The 25,455-nt window shown below is 46.6% G+C and overlaps 1 protein-coding gene across 1 annotated transcript; it reads right to left on the bottom strand.

The window, feature by feature from the left end:
* Nucleotides 1-574: 574 nt before the first annotated feature.
* LOC141155393 (Fc receptor-like protein 2) lies at nucleotides 575-24,951 on the bottom strand. The gene is made up of 5 exons (XM_073642261.1): nucleotides 24,864-24,951; nucleotides 15,248-15,529; nucleotides 12,014-12,295; nucleotides 10,507-10,788; nucleotides 575-684 (listed from the first exon to the last, which is right to left on the bottom strand). Exons 1-5 carry the CDS (start codon nucleotides 24,949-24,951, stop codon nucleotides 575-577), a joined length of 1,044 nt encoding a protein of 347 aa, XP_073498362.1.
* Between the last annotated feature and the right edge of the window lie 504 nt (nucleotides 24,952-25,455).

Here is a 25,455-nt window from a genome sequence, read left to right as displayed (position 1 = left end):
TGTGTAGCTAGCATAAGTTAAACGTCTTCTTGTATATAAAATAGATAATTATGGTGTAACTTTGGGCATTTTCTGGAATATAATTGTATATATACAAAAATAACCCCACATTTACTAAGGTGTTATCCAGTGAATGCAAGTTTTCAGCTGGTATAAAAGTGCCTTGTTGGGGATAAATTCCCCTTGCTGATGTTTGGTGGGGGTCTTAACAATCAGACCCCTCAGATCAATATGCTATTATCACCTTTGCACAGGTGAAATATTTCTTATTTCTGCACAACCACTTTAATGCACCCACATGCATAACAACTTAAATTGTAAATGAATGCCCTTTTATTTTTATCAGCCTTTAATAGCATGACGAAAAAACAATCATGAAGAAATTGTGAATTTTATTTTATTTGTAAAATAAAATGAATAAAAATGATAAATAACAATAATACAAAAAAGGATAAAAACACAAATTACAAAATTTTCCCCTGAAACATTCAGTTTATGACAATGCTGCTGCAATAACAACAAAAAAGTTAAATTAAAATCCAGAATGAGACAAAAAAGCCTGGTCATAACAGGGTTAAACTTGACTTTTAGCATGAAAGATAATGATTATGAATAAGCCAATTAACAGGCAGACGGATAATATCAGTCTTATTAAATTCTGCTCTTTGTGATTCTTCTTTCCACCTAGAAGAGAACAAACCTAAATTTCAGTGCATAAGTTGTGTAATTAACTTATGTAAAAAATTCAATGAGCTGTTTTCTTTCCATATCTCAGACTGCCCCTTCTTAAAGTAAGTCTTGCTCCACCCCTGCTTAACATGGAACATGGCTGCTGAAAATGAGGGAATTTAATTTGCCTTGATTTTTACAAAAAAAAATTGGTTTCATCAGAATTGAATGATTTTTGCTATTTGTTCTTGGTGACGCCTGTAATATGGCAGCTGGATGGCCAACATAAAGATCTAGGAAATTAATAAAAGTAGTCGTATCCTCACCTCCTCTGGGCCCTTTTTGTACCTGTCCTGACACCACCAGTCATCCAATTGCCTTTTCTATCTGCTATCCCCTCTTCTCCCTCTGGGCCACCGCTAATGACAAGTTGGGGTTTCCATTCGTTAGGTCCCGTGTCGTCCTTTGGGGGTGTGATGCCACACTTTTCCTGAGGCCACCGGTCCTCCAAATGGTTTCTTCTGTCTTCTAACTTCTCTCTGACTGAGCATTCCATTCTAAGTCACAGTGGCCTAGTGAATGGAAGTGGCCAGAGCTCACGAGCAATGTTAGAAGAGCAGATCAGTGGACTAGTGGCAGCAAGACTGGTACAAAGAAGGCCAAAGACAGGGGAGTATGTAAGATATATATTGTACTATTTCCACCATGTGAATTTCCAATTCATTTTTTTTGTGTGCAAATCAAATTTTGCCCTAAATTGAGCAAATCTGCCCCATTCGAATTTCAGGAGATTGGCTCTACTGGGATAGGTGAAGTTTTGCTTTTGGCTATGCCACATAAAGGGGTTATAATAAACTATTTTATTTTTTTTACTATGGGTCTAAGAACTTACGGGCAGGCAGTTGCTAACTACCTGCCTGTTCTACCCGGCATAAGCTCAGAGCAGTCGCAGATCGCTCCTATCGTCGATTCTGTTTCTTCCTCTGTCAATTTGATAGAACAGCTGCTTCTCTTCTGCACTGCTCTGTTGACGAGGCGTGACTGACAATGTCTTGCCGATTGACAGCTGGTTAGCCTGCTGTAAATCAGTATGACCTTGACCGTAACGACAATCGACAGGGCAGCCCATAACAGGAAAGGCTGCTGTTGATGTGAACCAATAGAATCACCATTGATGCCGGGTAGAACAGGCAGGTACGGTAGTTAGTAGCCGCCTGCCTGTCAGTTATTCGTAAAAAAAATAAAATAGTCCCAGATAACCCCTTTAATAAAAAGGTGTATTTGATCACGACTTCTAATGAATCATCAATAATAGTAGAGATGAGCAAATAAATTCAAGTGGAATTGAATTCTATTCAAATTTTACAAAAATCTGTATCTGCCAAACGTTGGATTTATTTTTTTGTAATTTGCTTGGACTGGTTGACACTTTTCTGATTCTTAACGGGCCGTCAAAAGGTTAAAAAAAATGAAAAATCTTTATGCTCACCTGTTAAATCCCACTGTCAATCTCTGACTGTGGCATTTAATACACGCTGGCAGAGCGGGGGGCGCGTTGTTCTACGCTCCCATCGGAGCACTTGTGACGTGATCGCAGGGCACCGATGGATTGTCATGACAGCTGGGGGTCTGCTGGTGACCCCCGTGCCTGTCATTATGGTCCTTCTGTGAAAGCCAGTGTTTAGATGGCGTTCATAAGAGATTGTGCCCGAAACACCGTGTCTGAAAATTGAGATTCTGATTTGGCTTTTATCCTAAGTCATATTGCAAGGCTTGTTAAAGGGTTGATTGTGACTTGTAGGATTGCTGCTTCCAATAGGTGGCGCTATAGTGTTCAAGTTCTCTTTTTCTCTGAAGAGGCAATTTGCACATAAGAAATTGTGAATTTCTCTATATATAGCAGCGCTGATGCACAGCTATATATAGCACAAGTGATCAGTGATCACAGCTTCAAGTTCCATGTTTGGTACCTTCATACTTCGAATCATATTTACCAGGTCAGTTTTACCATAAAGTGAACATGGTAAATAAAAAAACCAAACCACAATTGTGAAAGTGCACTATTTTTGAAATTTCAGTGCAACTGGAATTTTTTTCCTGGTTTCCAGTACACTATGTGGTAGAATGAATAGTGTCATTCAAAAGTACAACTCGTCCAGCAAAAAACAAGCCTTCCTATGAATATATTGAAAAGAAAAATAAAAAAGTTCTGGCTCTTGAAAGAAAGGGAGGAAAAAAATGGAAAATTTTGATGTCATAAAGGGGTTAACTCTTGCAGAATGGAAGATTTCTGGCTTGCTGCATGGAGGCACACATCACTCCTCAGACACCCCTGATTCATTAAGAGGCATATACCTGCAGACATCATGCCAGAAATCTTACTCCAGTGCCGGACTAGAGGAAGATTTCTTTTATAAGGAACGCCACAGCTTGCGTTGTGCAAAATTGTGACTTTTTAAAGCAATTTACTAATGATGAGCGAACACTAAGATGCTCGGGTGCTCGTTGTTTGAGTCGAACAAATTGGAATGCTCGAGTGTTCGGACCGAGTAATGAGCCCAATGTAAGTCTATGGGAAACTCGAGCATTTTTCCCGCGGCTTCCCCCGGTGGTCTTCAAAGGGTCTAAAAATTGCCCAAATCGATGGGAACAGAGCTCAAATGGCATGGAAACAACATGCGGAAGACCCCTGGAAGCATTTCTGACTCCCAGATCAATGCTGTCAACAATGTTGTCAGAGGTATTACGCCACTTTTACAGACTCACAATAAAACATACAAAAACGAAACCAAAATGGCTTTTCCTGGGAAATATATTAAGGAACATCCTTTCCAGGGTAGTGACTTGTATATAAGGCAAAATAAATAACAAAAAACAGAAATGCACACCTTGGGCTATGTTCACACAAATCCACACCTTTGGGCTATGTTCACACGTAGCGCTTTTGATGCATTTTTGCACTTTTGCATTGCTTTCAACCAACACAAATGCATTCACCAAGAAATGTCATTTTAACATTTTACAACCTTAACTGGCCATGTGGTGTGTGACACATCATCAGACACATCCTGTTTCATTTATGAAGGAGGGACTCTGAAAGTCGCAAAGCCTATTTTTATAGGGCAATCAGGCGGCCCTTACTATTCTTAAAGGGCCAGCAGTCGGTCTTTGCTATTGTTAGAGAGCAATCAGCCAGCTATGCTTTGTTGTTCCCATTATTAACGAGTGGGTCTCCTATACTGTTATTGCGTATGCAGTGACTGCAAGGGCTGCCAAAAATTTAAACACATCCCAATACCCCTTTGAAGAGACATAGAAAAGGGTCTCAGTAAAAAAAATGTTCCCATTATAAAGCGGATCTCCTATAGTGGTAATGTCCATGCTGTGACTGCAAGGGCTGCCATAATTTGGGAAAAACCACACTAATAATTTAAAGACACACAGAACTGGGCCACAGTAACGAGTACAACATGTTCCCATTATAAGAGAGAGCGTCTGCTATACAGTTATAGGGTATGCAGTGAGTCCAACGGCTGCCAAAATTTAGCAAAAATCCCACTAACAATTTAAAGAGACAAAGAGCTGGGCAACAGTTTCGACATGTTCCCATTAAAAAGGAGAGGGTCTGCAATTGAGTTATAGGGTATGCAGTGAGTCCAATAGCTGACCAATTTTAGCAAAACCCCATTAACAATTTAAAGACACATAGAGGTGGGTCTCAGTAACTACATATTCCCATTAGAAAGGAGAGGGTCTTCCATACTGTTTACCTGTGCAGTGACTGCAATGGCTGTCAAAAATTTGGCAGGAACTCAAATGCCCCTTACAAGAGAAGTAGAGGTTGGAGGGCCTTCTGAAACAATGTTGAAATTATTAGGAAGTGTGTCTCCTATACTGTTTGCCTATGCAGTGAAGCAGCAGCTGCCAAAAATTTGGAGCAACTCCAATGCCCCTTGCAAGAGATGTAGAGGTCAGAGGGCCTCCTGAAAACAATGTTCCCATTATTAGGAAGTGGGTCTCCCATACTGTTTGCCTATGCAATGAAGCAACGGCTGCCAAAAATTTGGAGGAATTCCAATGTCCTTTGCAAGAGACGTAAATATCTTGATATGGTACTGTAGGGTTTTGTACTCACTCAGCTGCGTTAGAGGTAGGGACAGGACACTTTCTCTTTAAAATGTACAAGGCAGGTTTATTCAGGCTACACAAACCGCACTTTCAAAGGAAACAAAACACAGCCTTATCCGGCACAAAGTAACAAAACAGGAAAATAAACAGTCCATATAGTACTGTGGGTCCACCCACTCACAGTCAGTGTCTTTTAGCACAGACACGCTGGAGGTCTAAACACCTCCAGCCACAGACACTGAATGAGACACTCGGTCTCCATTTTATACACACACTCTTGGGTGGGGATATGTGAGCAGCCAATCCCACCCATCTCTTATGACTGCTCGAAAAAAAACGGCCCTGATATGCCCTATTAACCCTCTCAGCACTATGTGTGCTGGAGCATGCTTTCCCGGTTTTACATCACTGAAGCTGCCAACCTCAGCGATACATATCCCCCTCAAGGACTTGTCTGGCGGCCATCTTACAGTACATATGGTGGTGGAGGATAAGTATGTGAAGAAGGAGGAGGACACGAACAAATAGACAAAATCAGGAAGCGTATACCCATGTCTGGGTGTGAAGACAGAGGTGCATGGGAATAGAGTTAGACCTCCCAAAAAAAAGACACTGCATGTGAGTTTGTTACGCTTCCATTATTCGGTGGTGTTGAGAAGTCTGGCCCAATCCAGTCCTTGTTCATTTTTAGAAGAGTCAGCCTGTCAGCATTTTGAGTTGACAGGTGGATGCGCTTATCAGTTATAATTCCACCGGTGGCACTCAAAACCCGCTCTGATAAAACGCTGGCGGCAGGGCAGGCCAGGACCTCCAAGGCGTAGAGAGCCAGATCATGCCACGTGTCAAGCTTGGATACCCAATAATTATAAGACACAGAGGAATCATGGAGGATGTTGGTACGGTTGGCAAGGTACTCCCTCAGCATCTTCCAAAACTTCTCCCTCCTTGGGAGAGTACCCGTGTCACGGTTCCACCCCTCATTGTGTCTGGGATGCAGTTACTAACAGCTCAGCCGTCCAATCATGTACTGGGGCGTACTGGAGCTGTCAGTACTGTGATTGACAGCTTGACCATCCAATCTGGTACAGGGGTGTGCAATAACTGTCATTGTGGTGATTGACAACTTGGCTGTCCAATCTGAGACTGGGAGGCACTGACTATCTTCATGTGCTCATTATCCTAGTTGAATGCCTGGCTACTTAACTGAGCTTTTCCCCCCAAATCTATGCCAGACGTACATTCGGCTAGTGTGTGGTTTGTTCTCTGTGCCTTGAGTTCTGTTTATTGATCTTCTGCTGCCTGACTTTGGACCTTGTTATGACCATCCGTCTGTTTAACCCCTTCGGCTCTGATCTGCCTTCCTTCTGGTATTCTGATCTGCGGAACGTTTCCTGACTACTCCTTTGACTCTTCCCTCTGTTTATAACTTATCCTCCTGACTTTGAATTTGGACTCCTTGACTATCCCGTCTCACGGCCTGGCGGTGAAAAGTGACTCAGCGTCACACCCCGCGCATCAGGGCTTGTGTGATGGGAGGGTCTGAGAAAACTGTCCCAGAACTTTGACAGTGTTCCTTTGCCTCTGCTGGATTGCATTTGTGTCTCTATCGCCTTTACTCCTTGGTTGTCCAATGAACTGTGACCTCTGCCGCCAGCGTTTTCAGATGGGAATTTTTTAATAATTCCGCAACAAGTGCCTTCTCATACTGCCCCATTTTATTCGGCCTGTCCTGGGCAAGAATAAGAGAAAGAAAGCTATCCATGTAGCGTGGGTCTAGAAATGTCACCAACGAATAATGACTGTCACCCAAAATTTGAACAACGCGAGGGTCACAGGAAATGCAGCATAACATAAACTCAGCCATGTGTGCCAGACTGCAAAGAGGCAAGACTTCCGTGTCCTCACCAAGAGGACGACTGACCATGCTCTCCTCCTCATCCTCCTTCTCTTCCTCCTCCTCCCTGTCTTCAGGCCATCCATGCTGAACAGACAGTATGACAGTTGTGCAGGTAGTACCATGTGTAGCGAAGGAAACTAGCTCCTGTTCTTCCTACTCCTCTTCTTCATTGTCACCCAATCCATGCAGATGAGGCTGGGCAGTGTGGAATCACCCTGTATGGTTCCTTGCTCCATCTCATCGTGCTCTGCCTGCAATGCATCCTCTTTAATTGTGAGCAGAGAGCATTTCAGAAGACAGAAAAGCAGGATGGTGACGCTAATTATGGCGTCATCACAGCTCACCATCTTGGTGGAGTCCTCAAAGTTTCGGAGGATGGTACATATGTCTGACATCTATATCCACTCCTGAGGATTTATGTGTGGAGTCTGAACTGAATACCAACGAACTTGTTGATGCTGGTAGTCAACAACTGCCCTCTTCTGCTCCCAAATCATTCCCAACATCTGCAATGTAGAGTTTCAATGCATGGGGACATCGCAGATCAGTCGATGAGCTGGAAGCTGCAAATGCTGCTGAAGCACGGCAAGGACGGCGGAAGCTGTAGCTGACTTTTTAAAATGGGTACACAGGCGGTGTACTTTTACAAGCAGATCTGGCAGATCTGGGTAGGTTTTGAGAAACCGGTTAAGCACAAGGACCAGGCATGGTACTTGTGTGAGCTTGCCTCGCCTCAGAGCCGCCACCAGGTTCCGGCCATTGTCACACATGACTATGCCTGGCTGGAGGGTCAACGTCATCAGCCACAGATCTGCCTGCTCTTTCAGAGCTGTCCACAACTTTTCAGTGTTGTGCGGTTTGTCACCTAAGCATATTAGCTTCAGCACAGCCTGTTGCCACTTAGCCATAGCAGTGCTGCAGTGCTTCCAGCTTGAGACTGATGTGGTCATTTCAGAGATGGAGGCTTAAGAGGAGGAGGAGGAGTTGTGGGACACATGCTCGTGTAATGCGGGGACGGCACACCGGGAGAAATAGTGGCAGCTGGGGACCAAGTACCGAGGGATGGCCGCCGCCATCAGTTTGCGGAAAGCTTCAGTCTCCACGAACCTAAAAGGCAACATTTAGAGAGCAAGCATTTGCAAAATGTGTGAATTTAGTAGTGTGGCCTGTGGGGAGTTAGCTGAATATTCGCACTTGCGTTCCAAGGACTGGGTAGGGACAACTGAACCCTGTGCTGGGACAAGGACGTGGACATGCTTGCTGATGGTGCTAGTTGAGAGTGTTCAACGACAGGTGCATGGCGGGAGGCATATTGGCATGTGCCATGGACAAGGGATTGGCGTGCGCGCACAACAGCAGAACAAGCAGTGGTGTCACCCGCAGCACTGTTGCTGGACCCCTGGGGTTCATCCCACTTAGTCGGGTGTTTTGCTGCTATGTGCCTGATCATGCTGGTGGTGGTCAGGCTGATAGTTTTGCTACCCCTGCTGACGCTGGCCTGGAAGGTGGTGCAAATGGCCTTTTTGGGGTTATCTGCAGAGTCTTTAAAAAACAACCAGACTCGGGAAGACCTAACAGTTGTACTGGCAACTTCTGTCGTGTTGGCGTTAAGAGGAACGCTTTCCCGCCTTATATCTGTGGCCACCACACTGCTTCTTCCTGCCTGTTGCAGTGCTAAACCTCCCTCCCCCTGTGTGCTGCTGTCCTCGCTATGCCTGTCCCCCTGCCAGGTTGGGTCAGTTACTATATCATCCATCACCTCATCTTCCACTTTTGCACCCTGGTCCTCCTCCTGTCTTTCTGGCAATTGTGTCTCATCATAATCATCATCATCCACCTCTTGCGACAGTAATTGCACTTTCTCACAGTCGCCTTCGTGTGACTGTGGTTGCTCCAATATTTGGACATCGCTACACGCTTTCTCCTCTTGACTTGCTTGAAGCTGGCTGGGCGAAAGGCCTGAATCTACAAATGAAAAAGTGAACAGCTCTTCTGAGTATCCAATTGTGGGATCAGTTGTCTCTCTGGACACTCAGCATGGTGGGAGGGAGGAGGATCAGGGTGAGGAATATGCGGTCCAGACTCATGGCTACTGAGACTTGACCATGTGGAAGACAAGGTGGTGGTGGTGGCAAAGTGACGGGAAGCATTATCTGCTATCCAACCAACAACCTTTTGACACTGCTCTGTGTTCAATAGTGGTGTTCTGAGGTCTTCTAGGAATTGGGACAGGAAGGTCGGGCGAGAAGAAATGGGTGTTTGTTGTGGCACAATTTCGGCTTTCCCACGTCTTCGGCCTTGGCTTCTGCAGGCACCATCACCATCACATCCACTTCCCCTTTCCTTGCCACACACCTTGCCCATTTTTAATAGAGGACAATATTTTCCATGATCATGAGAAATAGCTGATTTTGGAACACAGTTATATGTGATACGTCTGACAGACAACCACGATTTTAAATAGCAGGCCTGTAATTTACTAAAACTATTCATCAAAGACACCTAGTGTGAATAGCTTGACTGACACACTGCAACAGAATGGAAAAGGAGGTCAGTATTTTCCATGTTCAGTTTAAATTTCTGGATTTTTATTGCTGAAATATGGAACAGATATGGCTTTATTCTGCGGTGAGAACAAGCAAATGGAGCAGCAAAATTGTGTACTCTGCATTGGTTTTTAAGCAAATAACCAGGATTAAGATCAAAAAATTGCCCTGGTCCCTGATATCTGGGGCTATGTTTACAAATATCTGTAATTATTACAGTAGCAGCAGACAGGACATTCAATGGACCATCTAGCTATATGCACTGCAGTCTGCCACATACACTGCCTGCCTGCCTAACTCCTGCTATCACCACTGAATATATGCAGCTGGATTAGTCCTCAGAAGGACTGTTTGTTCAGTTATATATAGTACAGACCAAAAGTTTGGACACACCTTCTCATTTAAAGATTATACTAACAATAAAGAAGCAAATCTCTCCCTAACGCAGCAGCACCTTTCCCTACTCTGCCTGATTCCAGGCTAGACTGTGACTAGCATGGCGGCGCCAGGTCTTATATAGACCTGATGATGCTGTGCGGCCAGCCAATCATTGTAATACCCACAACCAACACGGCTACGGCATTACAGTGCGTGACAGGCAATCCCTGCATGTTCATTGACTCTCTAAAGAGCGCAAACATGCTGGGAGGGGACCCGAGCTCCTGCCCAAGCAACCCGGAAATACACACCGAGCTTGTCGATCACAGTGATGCTCGGGCGACTACCGAGCAGTGGCGAGCACATTTGCTCATCACTACAATTTACGTTTGAATTTTGGCTAAATTACTTTGGTAAATCAGGGGCATTGATTTGTTGCATTTAATGTTTTTGGATGGCTACTGCCGTTACCTGATATTGCACTCATGGGCCTTTTTTAAACACTGCTTTTTAATTGAGTAGAATTCAGCCAGTTTACATGTAACCGGTGTGCATTTGATCTGTATATTCTATAGACCCATCTTATGTAGTTACATTATCATGGAATGTTGGCTCACACAATTTGATAAAAATGTGTGCTAAGAACCTCACATTCATATCTAAATTATTTAATAGCAATAACGCCATTTATAATGATCCATATATTTAGCATTCATTTGTAAGTATCTGCTGCATCTTTTGTGTTTGTTTGCTTCTGTATTGTATCATCTAACCATTTATTACACTTTGTTAGGAGGTACTGACTTCTTTATTTTTAGATGGTTAAATAAGATATTTCATGATGGACTTTTTAGATCAAGGAGCATCTACTATTGAATTATTGCTTACTTTTTATAAGGACAGCAAAGTCATGACTCCTCTTTCTCATATCATTGGTTGAAGCTTTCACCTCACAATAGTAAATCCCGGAATCTTCAACATGAGCGGAAAGAACGTCATATTTATTGGATAATTCGAATCCCTGAGCTTTTTCTCCATCTTTATATAAGGCAAATTGTAGTTCTGAATTCCTCCTCTCCCGACTAAGGCTTGTGTCAAAATACAGGGAAATTTCATCACCCTCCACCACTGAATCTTGGGTTATGTTTATGACTAGAAAAGAAAAGAACTCTGGAGGAGACAAGAAAGCAAGAATTTAATTATTGTGTTGATAGAATTTGCCCAATTATGGGGACCCGAATGTGGCCATCAGATGTTTCTATGTTTCTAACAGTCATCACAGTGCATTATTAAAGAAGTTATCCACTACTTTCACATTGATGCCCTATCCGCAGGATAGGGCATCAATGTACGATCAGCCAGGGTCCAGCACGCAGCACCCCTGCCGATCAGCTGTTATCGGTGCTAGTGGCCGCCGGACGGAAGTCCTTCCCTGCGGTGCTTGGCCGTCCATCTGTAGTGGCAGCCGCGGGGTACTGCATATCTGCCTCCCATTCAATTGAACAGCAGGTGGATGTGCAGTAACAAGTGCCGGCCACTACAACTTGATGGCCAAGCACCCCAGGTAAGGACTTCTGGCCGGCGGTTGCCGCCGCTGGCACCGATAACAGCTGATCGGCGGGGGTGCTATGTGCGGGATCCCGGCCGATCATACATTGATGCCCTACCTCCATCAATGTGAAAGTAGTGGATAACCCCTTTAAGAATGCCAGACTCGTGCTAAAGCCAAATGCACCAATAACCAATAAGGGTCAAACAGGTGTCCGACTAAAAGTACTACTTCTGTCAGTTAACAATAATAACCACATTAATGACCTCATAACAGAGCCAGCTCTATTAGTAACCAATAACAGCCACATAAGTCATCCCTTAAGTATACCAGCCTCCTCAGGACCACTATCGAGCATCTAGCCAAATGGTCAAATTAGAGGCAGCCATACCATCTTTAATATAAAAATTCCAGCCACAGTGAATTAATAAAATAATTAAATACAATTGCCTCCATAGTGTAACTTTTTTTTCAATATCGGGGAGTAAAATGTAAGGAGTGAACTCCTGGGAGAGTTATTAAAGTTGATCTGCCCCAAGGGCAAAAATGTTGAGTCTTTTCTCTCGCTTAACTCCTGGTGCTTGCGTGAGTATGCCGTTTTTTGTTTTTATTGTAAATTCGCTTAGCGCTATGTGGCTTTTTATTTAGTGCTACTTTTTATGGTTCATAAATTTGAAATAGATGAATTCTAATCATCGTGTGATTTATATTATACAATAAATAGTATGGTGTTTTAGGCTGCTGACTCAAAGCAGAAGAAATCTCTACTGAAGTTATGAGAGCAGTCAACTCACATGGCAACCCATCTACAGATCACTATGATTATTGGCATAAAGTGTTGCTTACCTTTTATAAGGACAGATAAATCGTGACTTCTCTTCCGTATATTGTTGGTTGATGTTTTCACCACACAGTAGTAACTCCCAGTATTCTCCAGTTGAGCGGACAGAAGTTCATATTTGTTAGATAAACTGAATTTTTGAACGTTCTCCTCATCGCTATAGAAAGCAAACTGTAGTTCTGTATTCTTCCTGTCCAAACTTAGATATTTGTCACAGGTCAGAGTGATATCATCACCCTCCACTGCTGGATCTGGGGTTACATTTATACCTGGGGTAGAGAACAATTCTAGAGAAGAAAATAGTGAACATGAAGTTTATTTAATTTATATCAGGCCATTTTCAAAAAAACATTAAGATTATTTTTCTGTCACACTGATAGGAGATGGGTTATTGGAGAGGAGACCGCTACCAAAGTTCTGGTCCTGGTTTTCAAAGGAGAGTTGTGCAGTCCCTCTCCAAACAATAAATTGCATTCATGGAAACCTTAGAGATAACAGGTTTTTAAGATAATAATTATAGATGTCAATGAAGGTCCTAATTTTTGACTCGCTAACTTAAAATTTTTGTATGACATATTCTATGATATGAAAGAAACCTCTAATTTGGAGGAATGTCTTTTTTTTTAAAAAAATACTGGCTTTTGTTGCCTGGTGGACTTACACAATTTTCATCAAAATTTGTTCAAGAAACTTAAGCTATGAGTATCCTGTTAAAAATGAAGCTGTAATGAAATTGAAATAACCTAGATATTCCATGTTTGTGTATATCTTTGCCCTTGCAGAGCACTTTTGAATCTTTTGTGTTTGTTAGCTTCTGTATTAGAGTCATAGCAAATGTACACATGCTGTCATGGGTGTGTCAGGTTTGACAAACAGTCATTCTAGATCCGGCTGTAGAAGGTCGCTGCGCTTGGCCTTCCAGACACCTTCTTGATCTTTTCATCATCCCTCCCTCTCTAGGGCCCAGCGATGATCTCCTCCTTCTGCTGCTAATTGACACACCCTTGCTGGATCTTTAAATACCCTCAGTTTCTCGAGAGAGTTGCTGGTGATAGAATTAATTCCTCTGTTCAAGTCTAGAGTTCTGGCAGTCAGCTGGATTCTCCTTGGAGTTCCTTTGTAGATTGTGGTCGTCATCTCTCTGGTGTCTTCTCAAAGCTAAGTGTATCCCCTTATATGTTTCCCTTGTTTATCTTTAGTTGAAGTGGGGCTGAATAGTGCTCACCCCTCCCCCTCCTTACCCAGGGCCTAGCTCTAGGGTCAGCCAAGGCTAAGGTATCCTGCTCAGCGATAGGTGTGTAGCCTATTTAGGGATGATAGGAGAGTCAGAGTGTTGTTAGATCTGCTTAGGGGTCTCCACTCCCCCTTTCCCTAGTTGCAGGGCTTCCGCTCTTTTCCCATCATCGTACGCTGGGTTCTTCCTATACCTAGCATAACCCATGCCCACTAGAGATGAGATGAGTGGATCGATCAACTTTGAGTCAAATTTCATGACATTAACAGGTCTGACTTTGAGTAGTGAGATTCGATTATTGAGGGTTGGCAAAATAAAAAAAATCCCGGTGCTATTTCACACACTGCTGAAGACTCAAAGTGGGCTAATGATTTCAGACACAGCGGTGTGGGCTCCCTCATAATGCCATCCAGTTATGACATCACATGGCCTGGTGAAGCGAAATGGGGGGGGCTATAATAGCCAGTATAAAAGATTAGGGCCAGCTAACGATCGCCTTTTTGGGCTTGTACAGTGGTGGGATAAGAAGTTAGCACACACTGTTCATTCCACCTATGGAGAGAAAGGCAAAATGTAACTGTGGCATGCTACTTCAGTGCTGAAGCAGATTGATAATGCGAGTGATGGTCTCAGTCTCTGACTACAAATCCAAAAATTCAAGCAAAATATAGAGAAGTGCTGTAGCTGTATAGTCACTCAGTGCAAGTGTCAATTGATTGATATGTGATATACTGCAGTAGCAAAACAATAATGGCAGCCTTTATTAAATTATTCCCACATTGAAAACTAAGAGGGCAATATTAAACCCCTCAGTGATAATTTTTGCTACTCTAACAAATTCCTGAATCCAAGGCTTGAGTGTCTTGGAAAATTAGTTTCTTCCATTGTAGCTATTTTTTTACATCAAAAAGAGAAATCTCTATAATTCAGAAATACAGCTTTCCCGATTCCTCCCCTCAGGGTGTCATGGGCGCAGTGAGTGACAACTCAGTCATCCAATCGGGTGCAGGGACGTGCTGAGCTGTCCGTACTTTGATTGACAGCTCAGCTGTCCAATCCGAGACTGGGAGGTTCTGAGCTTCTTGCAGATGCTCCCTGTTTCTAAATAATTACTTTGCTACTTAGCTGAGCTCTCAGCCCCAGATCTCTGCATTCACTCGGTGGTGCTGTTTGCCTGGAAATTCTGTGTTTTGTTGATTGATCTATTACTGCCCGACCTTGGAGCTCATTCTGACCATCTGTTTGCTCAACCCCTTTGCTCTGCTCCGCTATTTTCCTGGTATTTTGACATCGGACTATTGCCTAACTTTGCCTTTGTCTTTTCCCTTTTGTTTACTATGTGCACTCTTGGTATCTGACCCAGGAACATTTGACTACCCTGCCCCATGGCTTGTCCGTGGATGGTGACAATCGTTACATCAGCATTGTGATTTTTGGCAACTTTATTTGCCACAAATTGACTTTTTGGGTAAAATTTGCGAAATCTAGTGAATTCTAATTTTAAATTATCCGCTCGTTTCTACTGACCACTTATTAAAAATTTTCAAGAGGTGCAGACTTTTTTTTCTCTGTCTTGTACATTTGTGGTTTACTGCCTTCTTTTTGGTAATGTACTCCTATACCCTATTTAAGACTGTTTTTAATTATACTATAAAAGAGTTAACTCATTGGAGTTCATTTTATCAGGATACTATTAAGATGGGCAGCACGGTGGCACAGTTGGTAAGACAACATCTGCAAGTAGTTTGTACGTTCTCCCCATGTGCGTGTTCCCTCTGGATTCTCCGGTTTCCTCCCACACTCCATGGACATTCTGAAAGGGAATTTAGATTGTGAGCCATAATGGGGACATCAATGTGTGTAAAGCACTGTGGAAGTAATGGCATTTTATAAGCAAGTATCATAAATGGTGAATATATCCCAGACCCAGATATATGAGCTTGTGGAATGGGGCTCACACAATTTGTTCAGAATGTGTGCTAAGTACTAATTAAATATTGCTTACCTTTTATAAGGAAAGGTAACTCATGACTCCTCTTCCTCACATTGTTAGTTGATGTTCTCACTTCACAGAAGTAACTTCCAGAATTGTCAAGGCGAGCAGACAGAAGTTTATATTTATTGGAAGATCTGAAATCTTGAATGTTGGTCTTGTCTCTGAAGAAAGCAAACTGCAAATCTTCATTTTGCCTGTATGGATTTAGACTTGTCTCACAAGTCAATGTGATGTCATCACCTTCTACTTTTGCATATGGTGTTACAGTAATAACTGGAGAAGAGAAGAGTTCTAGAGAAGAAAAGGTTGATCATATAATTTAGTTAATTGATATTAAGTCATTATTTTAACAGCTAAAAATTTTTTTTTTAGCACACTGCTGGAAGGTTGTGAGTCCTACTGGATTTTCAAGTTTTCCACACTGACACCTGAAGGGTTATATGAAACCATTGAAAACGCAAGATAGGGTCTCAAGTTCCAGTATATCCACAGTCAGAAGGAGTCCCCAAATATAAACTAACTTAAAAAATATATAGCTTTTTTCTATTATCATTTTTATACAATTTTAAGACATCGTACATTTACTCAACGGAATTCACATTTACCGTACACACCAAAAGTTTGGACACACCTTCTCATTTAAAGATTTTCCTATATTTTCATGACTATGAAAATTGTACATTCACACTGAAAGCATCAAAACTATGAATTAACACGTGGAATTATATACTTAACAAAAAAGTGTGAAACAACTGAAAATATGACTTATATTCTAGGTTCTTCACAGTAGCCACCTTTTGCTTTGATGACTGTGACGCGCCCCTGGGCCTGCTGTGACGTGCGGCATCGCGCGCACGGGGGCTTACCCAGAGCCGGATCAGATGGGGGTAGTAGTCTCGTGGCGGTGACCCGGTCCGTGCCCAGGGAGTCAAACTGAGCGGCAGTCTTTAGCAGTAGATGTTAGAATGTTCGACTACGCCACCCGTTGAATGCGGCTATGAAGCCGCCGCTGCAGGGCAGACCGCTGAGGCCGGTGGTAAGGTCGTGCAGCGTAGCTGGTAGAACCCCCAACGGGAGGGGTATGGCCTCAGGGCAACCGACGTGTTTGAAGGGGGTAGCAGGAACCACTCAGAGACGGTGCGGTGTAGTTCTGGGTCTTTACTGGTGACAAAGTAGACCCTCCCGGAGTACTGGCTAGCGATCGGGGCCTGGTCAGTCCGTGAGCTGATGGGATCTCCCCTGGCCAGGCGGAGTTGTAGGCCTCCCCAACTAATCGTACTCTTCTGGCTACCTTGCTAGAGGCTGATAAAAGTAGCCCACGTCCCTGAGTGTACCGTGTGGTGCTCACCCGTATGGCCGGTGACTCGGGGCCTTTTGGTAGCTTCCGCTCCACGTCGCGGTGCTGGTCCCTTGCGTGTGACCGTGCCTTCGGGTTTCTTGGCCAGAGGACCTGAAATCCCCTGCCGGGCGGTTTCTGCTGCTGGGTAAGGATTAGTCCCCACAGCCTCAGACTCCGGGTCCGGTAAGAATTCTTCAATCAGGGCGAGCTCTACAGCTTCCAGCCCTGACCTCTTTTAGCACTGCTCCCACTGAGCTCCTGATCTTTCTTTCCTATAGCTGCTCCACTACAGACCAGACTGTGTCTCTGTCTGTGTTCTCTCACTCTACTCACCAACCCTGCCTCAGCCCCGGCTTTATATAGGGGAAGTTCTTCCCCTCCCAGGACTGGGCAGGAGGTGTGGCATGCATAGGATGTCTGACCAGGAAACCTCCCACCTGCTCACAGACGTAATATTGCTATCACTGTGGGAACCAGACCCCTGGGGTGCCACATTCCCCCCTAGTGAAATTTAGTACTCCGGGACTAAACATATTTTTGTAAAACATAACAAGTAAAAACAGAAACAGTACAATAAAGAAAAAACACATTAGGATGGTCACGGCATGTCCGCAACCGGGTGCAGTCTTTGAAGAAAACAAAGGTGTCCATTTCACCAAGAGACAGGGAGCCGTAACCAGGTAGGGGTCTGTCCTACCCCGAGTCCTTAACAGTCTTTAGTCCATTCCTGGTTATGCTCCAACATATGTACAAAGGATTCTGGATAATCCCTAAACGACACCTATAGAATAACTAAAAATACACAATTATTTACAGGCAACAATAAACAGGTAAATACAAATAAACAGTCTAAACACTTAGATCCTCCAACGTACGGGTAACTGGCCTCTAGTGGTTCTAGTGGACCTACGGAGCTGACTGACTGGTCCTGAGCTACCAGGTGTAGGAGCTGTCAAAGGTAAACTGGGCAGCTGTCTACGGGCTCTTTGGCTCACTAGGGGTACGGCAGGCTCACTATAAGCAGAGGGTTGATCCTCCTGGTCTGCTTGTGTGGGGTCTTCTGCCTCCTGGACCGGCTGCTCTTCCAGCTCTACCTGTTTCTCCGTAGGTACTTGAGATGCTGGTTGGAGGAAGGTGAGGACGGGTACCACAACTGCACCATTGACTTGAGTCCAAGACCGAGGGAAGTCCCCGAGAACAGTACTAACCATATCTTCCCTTTCCTCTGTGGGTCGAGGGTCTTCTTGTTCTTCTTCAAGGTTTCGTAGCTGTTCGGGACACTTCTTCAGGTGATCTCGGGAGACAATGGCTGTGGTTTCTCCTCCGTCCTTACTGATTGTGCAGACCTTTGGGTTCTCATGGCTTGAGGGTAGTACGGTGTACGGGTCCTTCTCCCACTGGTCGTCCAACTTGTGGAGGCGTCTCTTCCTCTTCAAGACCTGCTCTCCAGGTACCAGGGGAACAGCGGGAGCATACTGGTTGTAAGTCTTCTCCTGTCTTTCTCTAGCTTGACAGAGACTTCGCTCCACGCTCTCCTGTACTTTCCGGTACTGCTGCTGCCTTTCGGTGTCCCAGTCTGCTTCTGGTGAAGTGTCCTCGGGTGTCAGGACTCCCATCTCCAGATCAACAGGAAGCTTACCAGGTCTTGCTCTCATTAGGTAAGCCGGGGTACAGTTGGTAGAACCTACCGGGATGTGGTTGTATAGGTCCACCAGATCAGGCAGTTTCTCAGGCCACAGACTGCGTTCCTCCAGGGGCAATGTTTTCAGAAGATCTATCACCACCTGATTCATTTTCTCGCAGAGCCCATTGGTTTGCGGATGATAGGGTGTTGTTCTTATCTTCCGGCAGCCATACAGAGTACAGAACTCCTGGAAGACTTCCGCTTCAAAGGCAGGTCCCTGGTCCGTCAGCACCTGCTCCGGGTATCCGTGTGGACGGCAGAAGTGCTGCTGGAAGGCTCTAGCTGCTGTTTGAGCCGTTAAGTCCTTGACCGGGACCACCACCAGGAACCGGGAGTAAGGATCTACGATTGTGAGGGCGTAGACATACCCAGATCTGCTTGGAGCCAGTTTCACATGGTCCAGGGCTACCAGTTCCAGTGGCTGTCGGGTGATGATGGGCTGCAAGGGAGTCTTCTGTCTGGCACGGTCCTTCCTTCTTAGGTGGCACGGTCCACAGTCTCTGCACCACCTCTCGATGGTTCCCCTCATGCCTACCCAGTGGAACCGCCCGCGCAGCAGGAACTCCAGCTTCTTCCATCCGAAGTGCCCAGCTCCATCGTGGTATGCCTCCAGCACCATAGCCGCGTCTCTTCTTGGCACCACTACTTGCCAGATCAGTTCATGCATCCGGGAGTTAACCATTCTGCGGCACAACTTCCCCTTGTAAAGGAACAGTCGACTCTTCTCAATCCACAGTTGCTTGGCCTCCTCCGGAGCGTCTGGGTCAAGGCGGGCATCTGGCTGAGTCAGCATCTCCTTCACCAGTCGGACGGCGGGGTCACTGTCTTGCGTTTCCGCCCAGTTGTAATGAGGTAAGGGGTTGAACGTAGCGGATTGCTTACTCCTTACACGGTGGGAATACTGGATAGTCCCATGCCGGTGGAACGCGGGAAGTTCAACCTCCTCCAGTTCCTCTGGATCTTCCCCCACGTCCGGTAGGTTTGGCATTCTGGACAAGGCATCCGCGTTGGTATTGGAGCGTCCTGCCCGGTATTTGATTGTGAACTCAAAGTTGGACAGGCGGGCCATCCAACTCTGCTCCAGGGCACCGAGTCTTGCTGTGTCCAGGTGTGTCAACGGGTTGTTATCCGTGTACACGGTGAACCGGGAAGAGGCGAGGTAGTGCTTAAAGCGTTCGGTGACTGCCCACACCACTGCCAGGAACTCTAGCTTGAATGAGCTGTAATTCTCAGGGTTTCTTTCGGTGGGTCGCAGTTTTCGGCTGGCGTAAGCAATTACTCGTTCTTTCCCCTGCTGGATCTGGGACAGTACGGCTCCTAGCCCGATGTTACTTGCGTCGGTGTAGAGGATAAAGGGCTGGCTGTAATCCGGGTACCCCAGGATTTCATCCCCCGTGAGGGCCATCTTCAGCTGGCGGAAGGACTCTTCTTCCAGCTTCTCCCATCTGAAGGGCGGCTTCTGGTTCTTGGCCTTCCTGGACTGGCCTATCAGGAGGTCCTGCATAGGAGCTGCCTTTTTGGTGAAACCGGGAATGAATCTTCGGTAGTAGCCTACCAACCCGAGGAACTGCCGCACTTCCTTTACGCTGGAGGGGCTTGGCCATTCCTTAATTGCGGTGATCTTATCAGGGTCGGGAGCCACTCCGTCAGCACTCACCACGTGTCCCAGGTACTGCACCTTTGGTTTCAGGAGGTGACACTTGGAGGGTTTCACCTTTAGGCCGTAGTTTGCCAGGGCTTCGAACACTTCTGCCAGGTGTTTCAGGTGGTCCTCGTAGGTCTTGGAGTAGACGATGACATCGTCCAGGTATAACAGGACCGTCTCGAAGTTTCGGTGTCCCAGACAGCATTCCATCAATCGTTGGAAGGTTCCTGGTGCGTTGCAGAGTCCGAACGGCATGCAGGTAAACTCGCTAAGTCCCATCGGGGTGGTGAATGCGGTCTTCTCCCGGTCCGCCTCTGCTACAGGAACCTGCCAGTACCCGCTAGTGAGATCCAAAGTGGAGAAGAAGTTAGCAGATTTTAAAGCAGCCAAAGACTCCTCTATCCTTGGTAAGGGGTACGCATCTTTGTGTGTGATACGGTTGATTTTCCGGTAATCTACACACATTCTCATGGTGTTGTCTTTCTTTTTAACCAAGACTAGTGGAGCTGCCCAGGGGCTACAGCTATCCCTGATTACCCCAGCCTCCTTCATGTCTCTAAGCATCCCCTTGGCGTGTTGGTAGTGTGCAGGGGGTTCGGGTCGGTATCTCTCCTTTATGGGAGGATGGTCTCCCGTGGGGATGTGGTGTTCTACCCCCTTTACTCGCCCGAAGTCTAACGGGTGTTTACTAAACACTCTCTCGTACTCTTGAACCACCCGATAGACTCCCTGTTTCTGGTGTGAGGGAGTGGAGTCAGTACCCAAATGTAGTTGCTGACACCAGTCCTCTATTGTTTTCTTAGAGCCGTTACCTTCCTCTGGTTGAGATGGAGGCAAGGGTTCCACGGCCTGTACAGAATTCTGGTTTATGGTGAACAATTTAGTTAGCGTGGCATACTGGGGCAGGTGTACTTCTCTCTTCCCGATGTTTATTATGCGAACGGGCACCCTCCCATGGCGTACATCAACCACCCCCCGTGCTGTCAAAATGGTGGGCCTACTGTCTGAGTAGACGGGTTCTACCATTGCTTGGTAGTCTCTACCTCTTAGACCAATAGCTGCCCGGCACCAAATCATCATTTCACTTTTTGGGGGCATGGCAATTGGGAAAGGGTCACACATTCTCACGCTTCCAATCTCACCACCGGAGAGTTCCACCTGTTGCCGTCGCATCAGTGCCCGGATCTCTTTTTGGAGCACTCGCTGCTGGCCGGAGCTGGCGTTCTTGGCAACCTGCTGTAAAATGAAAATCACCTCTGCAAGACAATTTTCAATCACATTAGTTCCTAGCGTTATCTTTGGGTGACTCTCGCGCTTGTCAATGTCTACAATGATCAGTCCCTGTGCTGCCAGTTCGACTCTACCGATTTTAATGGTCACCTCTTTGAATCCGATCTGTGGCACGGGTTGACCATTGCTGGCGATGATACTCAAGTCGTCGTCTGGGTAGCGGGTTATATCCGAGTCATTCCAGTACTGCTTGAAGAGCACGTACGGGATGGTGGTGACCTGTGACCCGGTGTCAAGTAGGGCACTCATAGGAATGCCATCCAGTACCACAGGCAAGACTGGACGTCCTCCCACATATTTGTCACGCCAGTTTGATGGGCCTGGTGATCTTATTCCTGGGGGTTGGCCCTCTACCCCAGGTTGTGCCAGTTTAAAGGACAGTACCTTGCCATATGTCCGGGTTGATTGCAGCGGCGGCAGATGGGTTGTCCGTCCTCGTCGTATCGGTCGCTGGGTCTTCCTCTGGCCGGTGGGGTCCTCCTTGGTCGACGCCACGGGATGTCCTCCGGTCCGGATGCCAGCTGGATCTTCCCTGGAGCAGAAACCTGTAACGACTGCACAGTTCGGGTTAGCGCGGCAACGCTTTTAGCTAGCTCTTGGACCTGATGCTGCAGGTCTGGAGCCGGGTCATTGTTCAAAGCCTGCGCATCAGCTCCCACAGGCCCTGCCGACAAGGGCGCCGCCTCCTGGTGGTAAGCGGTAGTAGGGCGCCTGTGGGTCACAACGCCACCCGGTGCCGGTTCTTGGAGCACCCGGATGGCTCTGTCCTTGAACTGTGCAAAGTCCAGATGAGGATCCTGTAAGGCCATTGCCCGCAACTGGGTTCGGTGGGCATTGCAATATAGTCCCTCTATAAATTGTTCGGTCAACAGCCTGTCCTCGTTTCCCACGCCGTCAGGGTCGGTCTGCTTAATGGCTCTCAGGGCCTCTTGTAGGTTTAAAGCATAGTCTCTTATACTCTCATGTGCTCGCTGTTTGCACCCGTAGAATCTAAGCTTAATCTCGGCTTAGGTGCGGGTATCAAAGGTGTCCTTCAGCCGGGTTAATATCCCTGCGACAGTCCTCCTCCCAGGTGGCCAGGACTTTACCTCCCTTTGGGCTGCCCCGGTTAGTTGGGCCACCAGGATGCTCACTTTTTGCTCTTCTGTGAGGGGGTACACCTGGAAGAGGCTATCCAGCTTTTCTCTAAAGTCATTCAGGGTATGTGACTCCCCTGAGTACTGGGGTAGCCAGGCTGCCCCCGGGATATAGGGCATGGTGAAAGGCATGACCGCTGCAGCGGTGGCGCTGGCGGTGGCTGTGGCAGTGAAGCTCTCCTCCGTATCCGACATCCTCCTCCCCCCTAGTGGACCGTGGCCTACCTTGCGTTGATCCTCTTCCGTAGGCCGCGGCTCCGCAGTGGATCGTCAGGGTCGAGGACCTTCCGTCGCGCTCCTGTGACGTCGGCGTCTGCTGGGCTCCTTCCAGGACCTTACGCAACGTCCGGACGTGAGGCGGGGCTTCAGTTCTCGCGGGCTTTTCGGAGTCCACGCCCCTCTTCTTCCCGCGCGGCGTCTTCAAGATGGCGTCCAACGGCGGGAAAACTCCACGGATGGCGGGAAGAAGGCAGAAGATGGCGTCCAACGGCGGGAAAACTCCACGGATGGCGGGAAGAAGGTAGAAGATGGCGTCGGATGGCGGGAATCTTCACCACAGGTAAGTTTAAAAGTCTCTTTTTCAGGCACGCAGTACCCGGTGGTTGCGGGCACGTAATCCTGCCGACTACGCCAAAAGTTGACGCGCCCCTGGGCCTGCTGTGTCGTGCGGCATCGCGCGCACGGGGGCTTACCCGGAGCCGGATCAGATGGGGGTAGTAGTCTCGTGGCGGTGACCCGGTCCGTGCCCAGGGAGTCAAACTGAGCGGCAGTCTTTAGCAGTAGATGTTAGAATGTTCGACTACGCCACCCGTTGAATGCGGCTATGAAGCCGCCGCTGCAGGGCAGACCGCTGAGGCCGGTGGTAAGGTCATGCAGCGTAGCTGGTAGAACCCCCAACGGGAGGGGTATGGCCTCAGGGCAACCGACGTGTTTGAAGGGGGTAGCAGGAACCACTCAGAGACGGTGCGGTGTAGTTCTGGGTCTTTACTGGTGACAAAGTAGACCCTCCCGGAGTACTGGCTAGCGATCGGGGCCTGTTCAGTCCGTGAGCTGATGGGATCTCCCCTGGCCAGGCGGAGTTGTAGGCCTCCCCAACTAATCGTACTCTTCTGGCTACCTTGCTAGAGGCTGATAAAAGTAGCCCACGTCCCTGAGTGTACCGTGTGGTGCTCACCCGTATGGCCGGTGACTCGGGGCCTTTTGGTAGCTTCCGCTCCACGTCGCGGTGCTGGTCCCTTGCGTGTGACCGTGCCTTCGGGTTTCTTGGCCAGAGGACCTGAAATCCCCTGCCGGGCGGTTTCTGCTGCTGGGTAAGGATTAGTCCCCACAGCCTCGGACTCCGGGTCCGGTAAGAATTCTTCAATCAGGGCGAGCTCTACAGCTTCCAGCCCTGACCTCTTTTAGCACTGCTCCCACTGAGCTCCTGATCTTTCTTTCCTATAGCTGCTCCACTACAGACCAGACTGTGTCTCTGTCTGTGTTCTCTCACTCTACTCACCAACCCTGCCTCAGCCCCAGCTTTATATAGGGGAAGTTCTTCCCCTCCCAGGACTGGGCAGGAGGTGTGGCATGCATAGGATGTCTGACCAGGAAACCTCCCACCTGCTCACAGACGTAATATTGCTATCACTGTGGGAACCAGACCCCTGGGGTGCCACAACTGCTTTGCACACTCTTGGAATTCTCTTGATGAGCTTCAAGAGGTAGTCACCGGAAATGGTTTTCACTTCACAGGTGTGCCCTGTCAGGTTTAATAAGTGGGATTTCTTGCCTTATAAATGGGGTTGGGACCGTCAGTTGTGCTGTGCAGAAGTTTGGTGGGTACACAGCTGATAGTCCTACTGAATAGACTGTTAGAATTTGAATTATGGCAAGAAAAAAGCAACTAAGTAAAGAAAAATGAGTGGCCATCAGTGTCTGCAGTGTATATACAACAATTAGTTCTTTGTTGCAAATTTTACATGTGTGACTTGTATAAATTGTTGGTTTTAATTAATTATTTATTGTATTAAGTTGTGTAGAAGTTTCTTCCCTCCCCTATATAATATACATACTACACCTGATGAAGGAGTCAACCCGAGTTCAAAGCGTGTTGCTGAAGTGAATTGAGATCCAGAGAACCTCTCACCTCTACTTCATCTTCATTCTTCTCCTTCCCTCACCTCACCTCATTAAGGACTGTAAATAAACCTGTTGAATTCATCACTGCATCATCCTTCTGGACTAATCGTGCAGTTCATAAGGAGTAGAAGCACAGGTTAGTGAGTAAAAGCTATCCGCCATCGCTTATACAGAGATCTGTGTTCACATCCTTCAGACACATCTCGCCCCACGTACATCGGTGGCAGAATCGTAAGGAGAGACCTAAGTCTATAGTGTCTGTACGCATATGCATTGTCTGCTAGCAAGTCTATGACCGTCCACCATCTTACCTATAGAGTGTCCACAAAAGGCACAGTGGATCCCTCTGTGGGAGAAGCACATCATGTTCCTGACACCACTGATGCTCCTGGAGCAGAGTCCACACTTACTGCAGAGCAGGATGTATGACCCAAACGTGTAACCAAGCCGACACAAAAGGTCAGAGAGAACCTGGAGACAACCAGAGATGAGTTCCATGATAACATTTATGGGACAGAGTTGACCGATATTTAGCAGCTCTTCCACGTGCTAACAATGACGCAGCAGATTTAACCGCCAAATTGAATAGTTTGTCTGCCGCCTATAATCGCTACCAGAGACTGTCTGTTAAGTACATCACATTCCTGAGTAACTGTGATATGGATGATGCCCCAGCAGAGCTGGCTGAAAGGTAGACTCTTCTCCAAGAAAAGACCGCATTCGTGCGAGATGCCCAGGATAAGGCAGAACTCTGCATCGCACACCTCCAAGAGGTTAGGTCACATCGCACAACATCAACCAAAATCACATCTCGGTCTTCTAGATCATCTCACTCCAGGAAGTCAACATTGTCTGACAAGCTACTGGAAATCTGTGTGTCTGCAGAGGAAGCTAGAGTAAGAAGCTCCTTTGCTAGGAAGGAGGCTGAGATAAAAGCAAAAGAAATGAGATGGAGGCCCAATTAAAAAGTCAGGAAGCACAGATGGAAACCCAATTCAATAT

Source organism: Phyllobates terribilis, unplaced genomic scaffold (genome assembly GCF_046119375.1).
Source record: "Phyllobates terribilis strain yellow unplaced genomic scaffold, ASM4611937v1 Scaffold_7__3_contigs__length_470593459, whole genome shotgun sequence".
Taxonomy (NCBI): domain Eukaryota; kingdom Metazoa; phylum Chordata; class Amphibia; order Anura; family Dendrobatidae; genus Phyllobates; species Phyllobates terribilis.
Note: the sequence above shows the minus strand (reverse complement) of the source record. Positions and strands in the feature narration are given on the sequence as shown.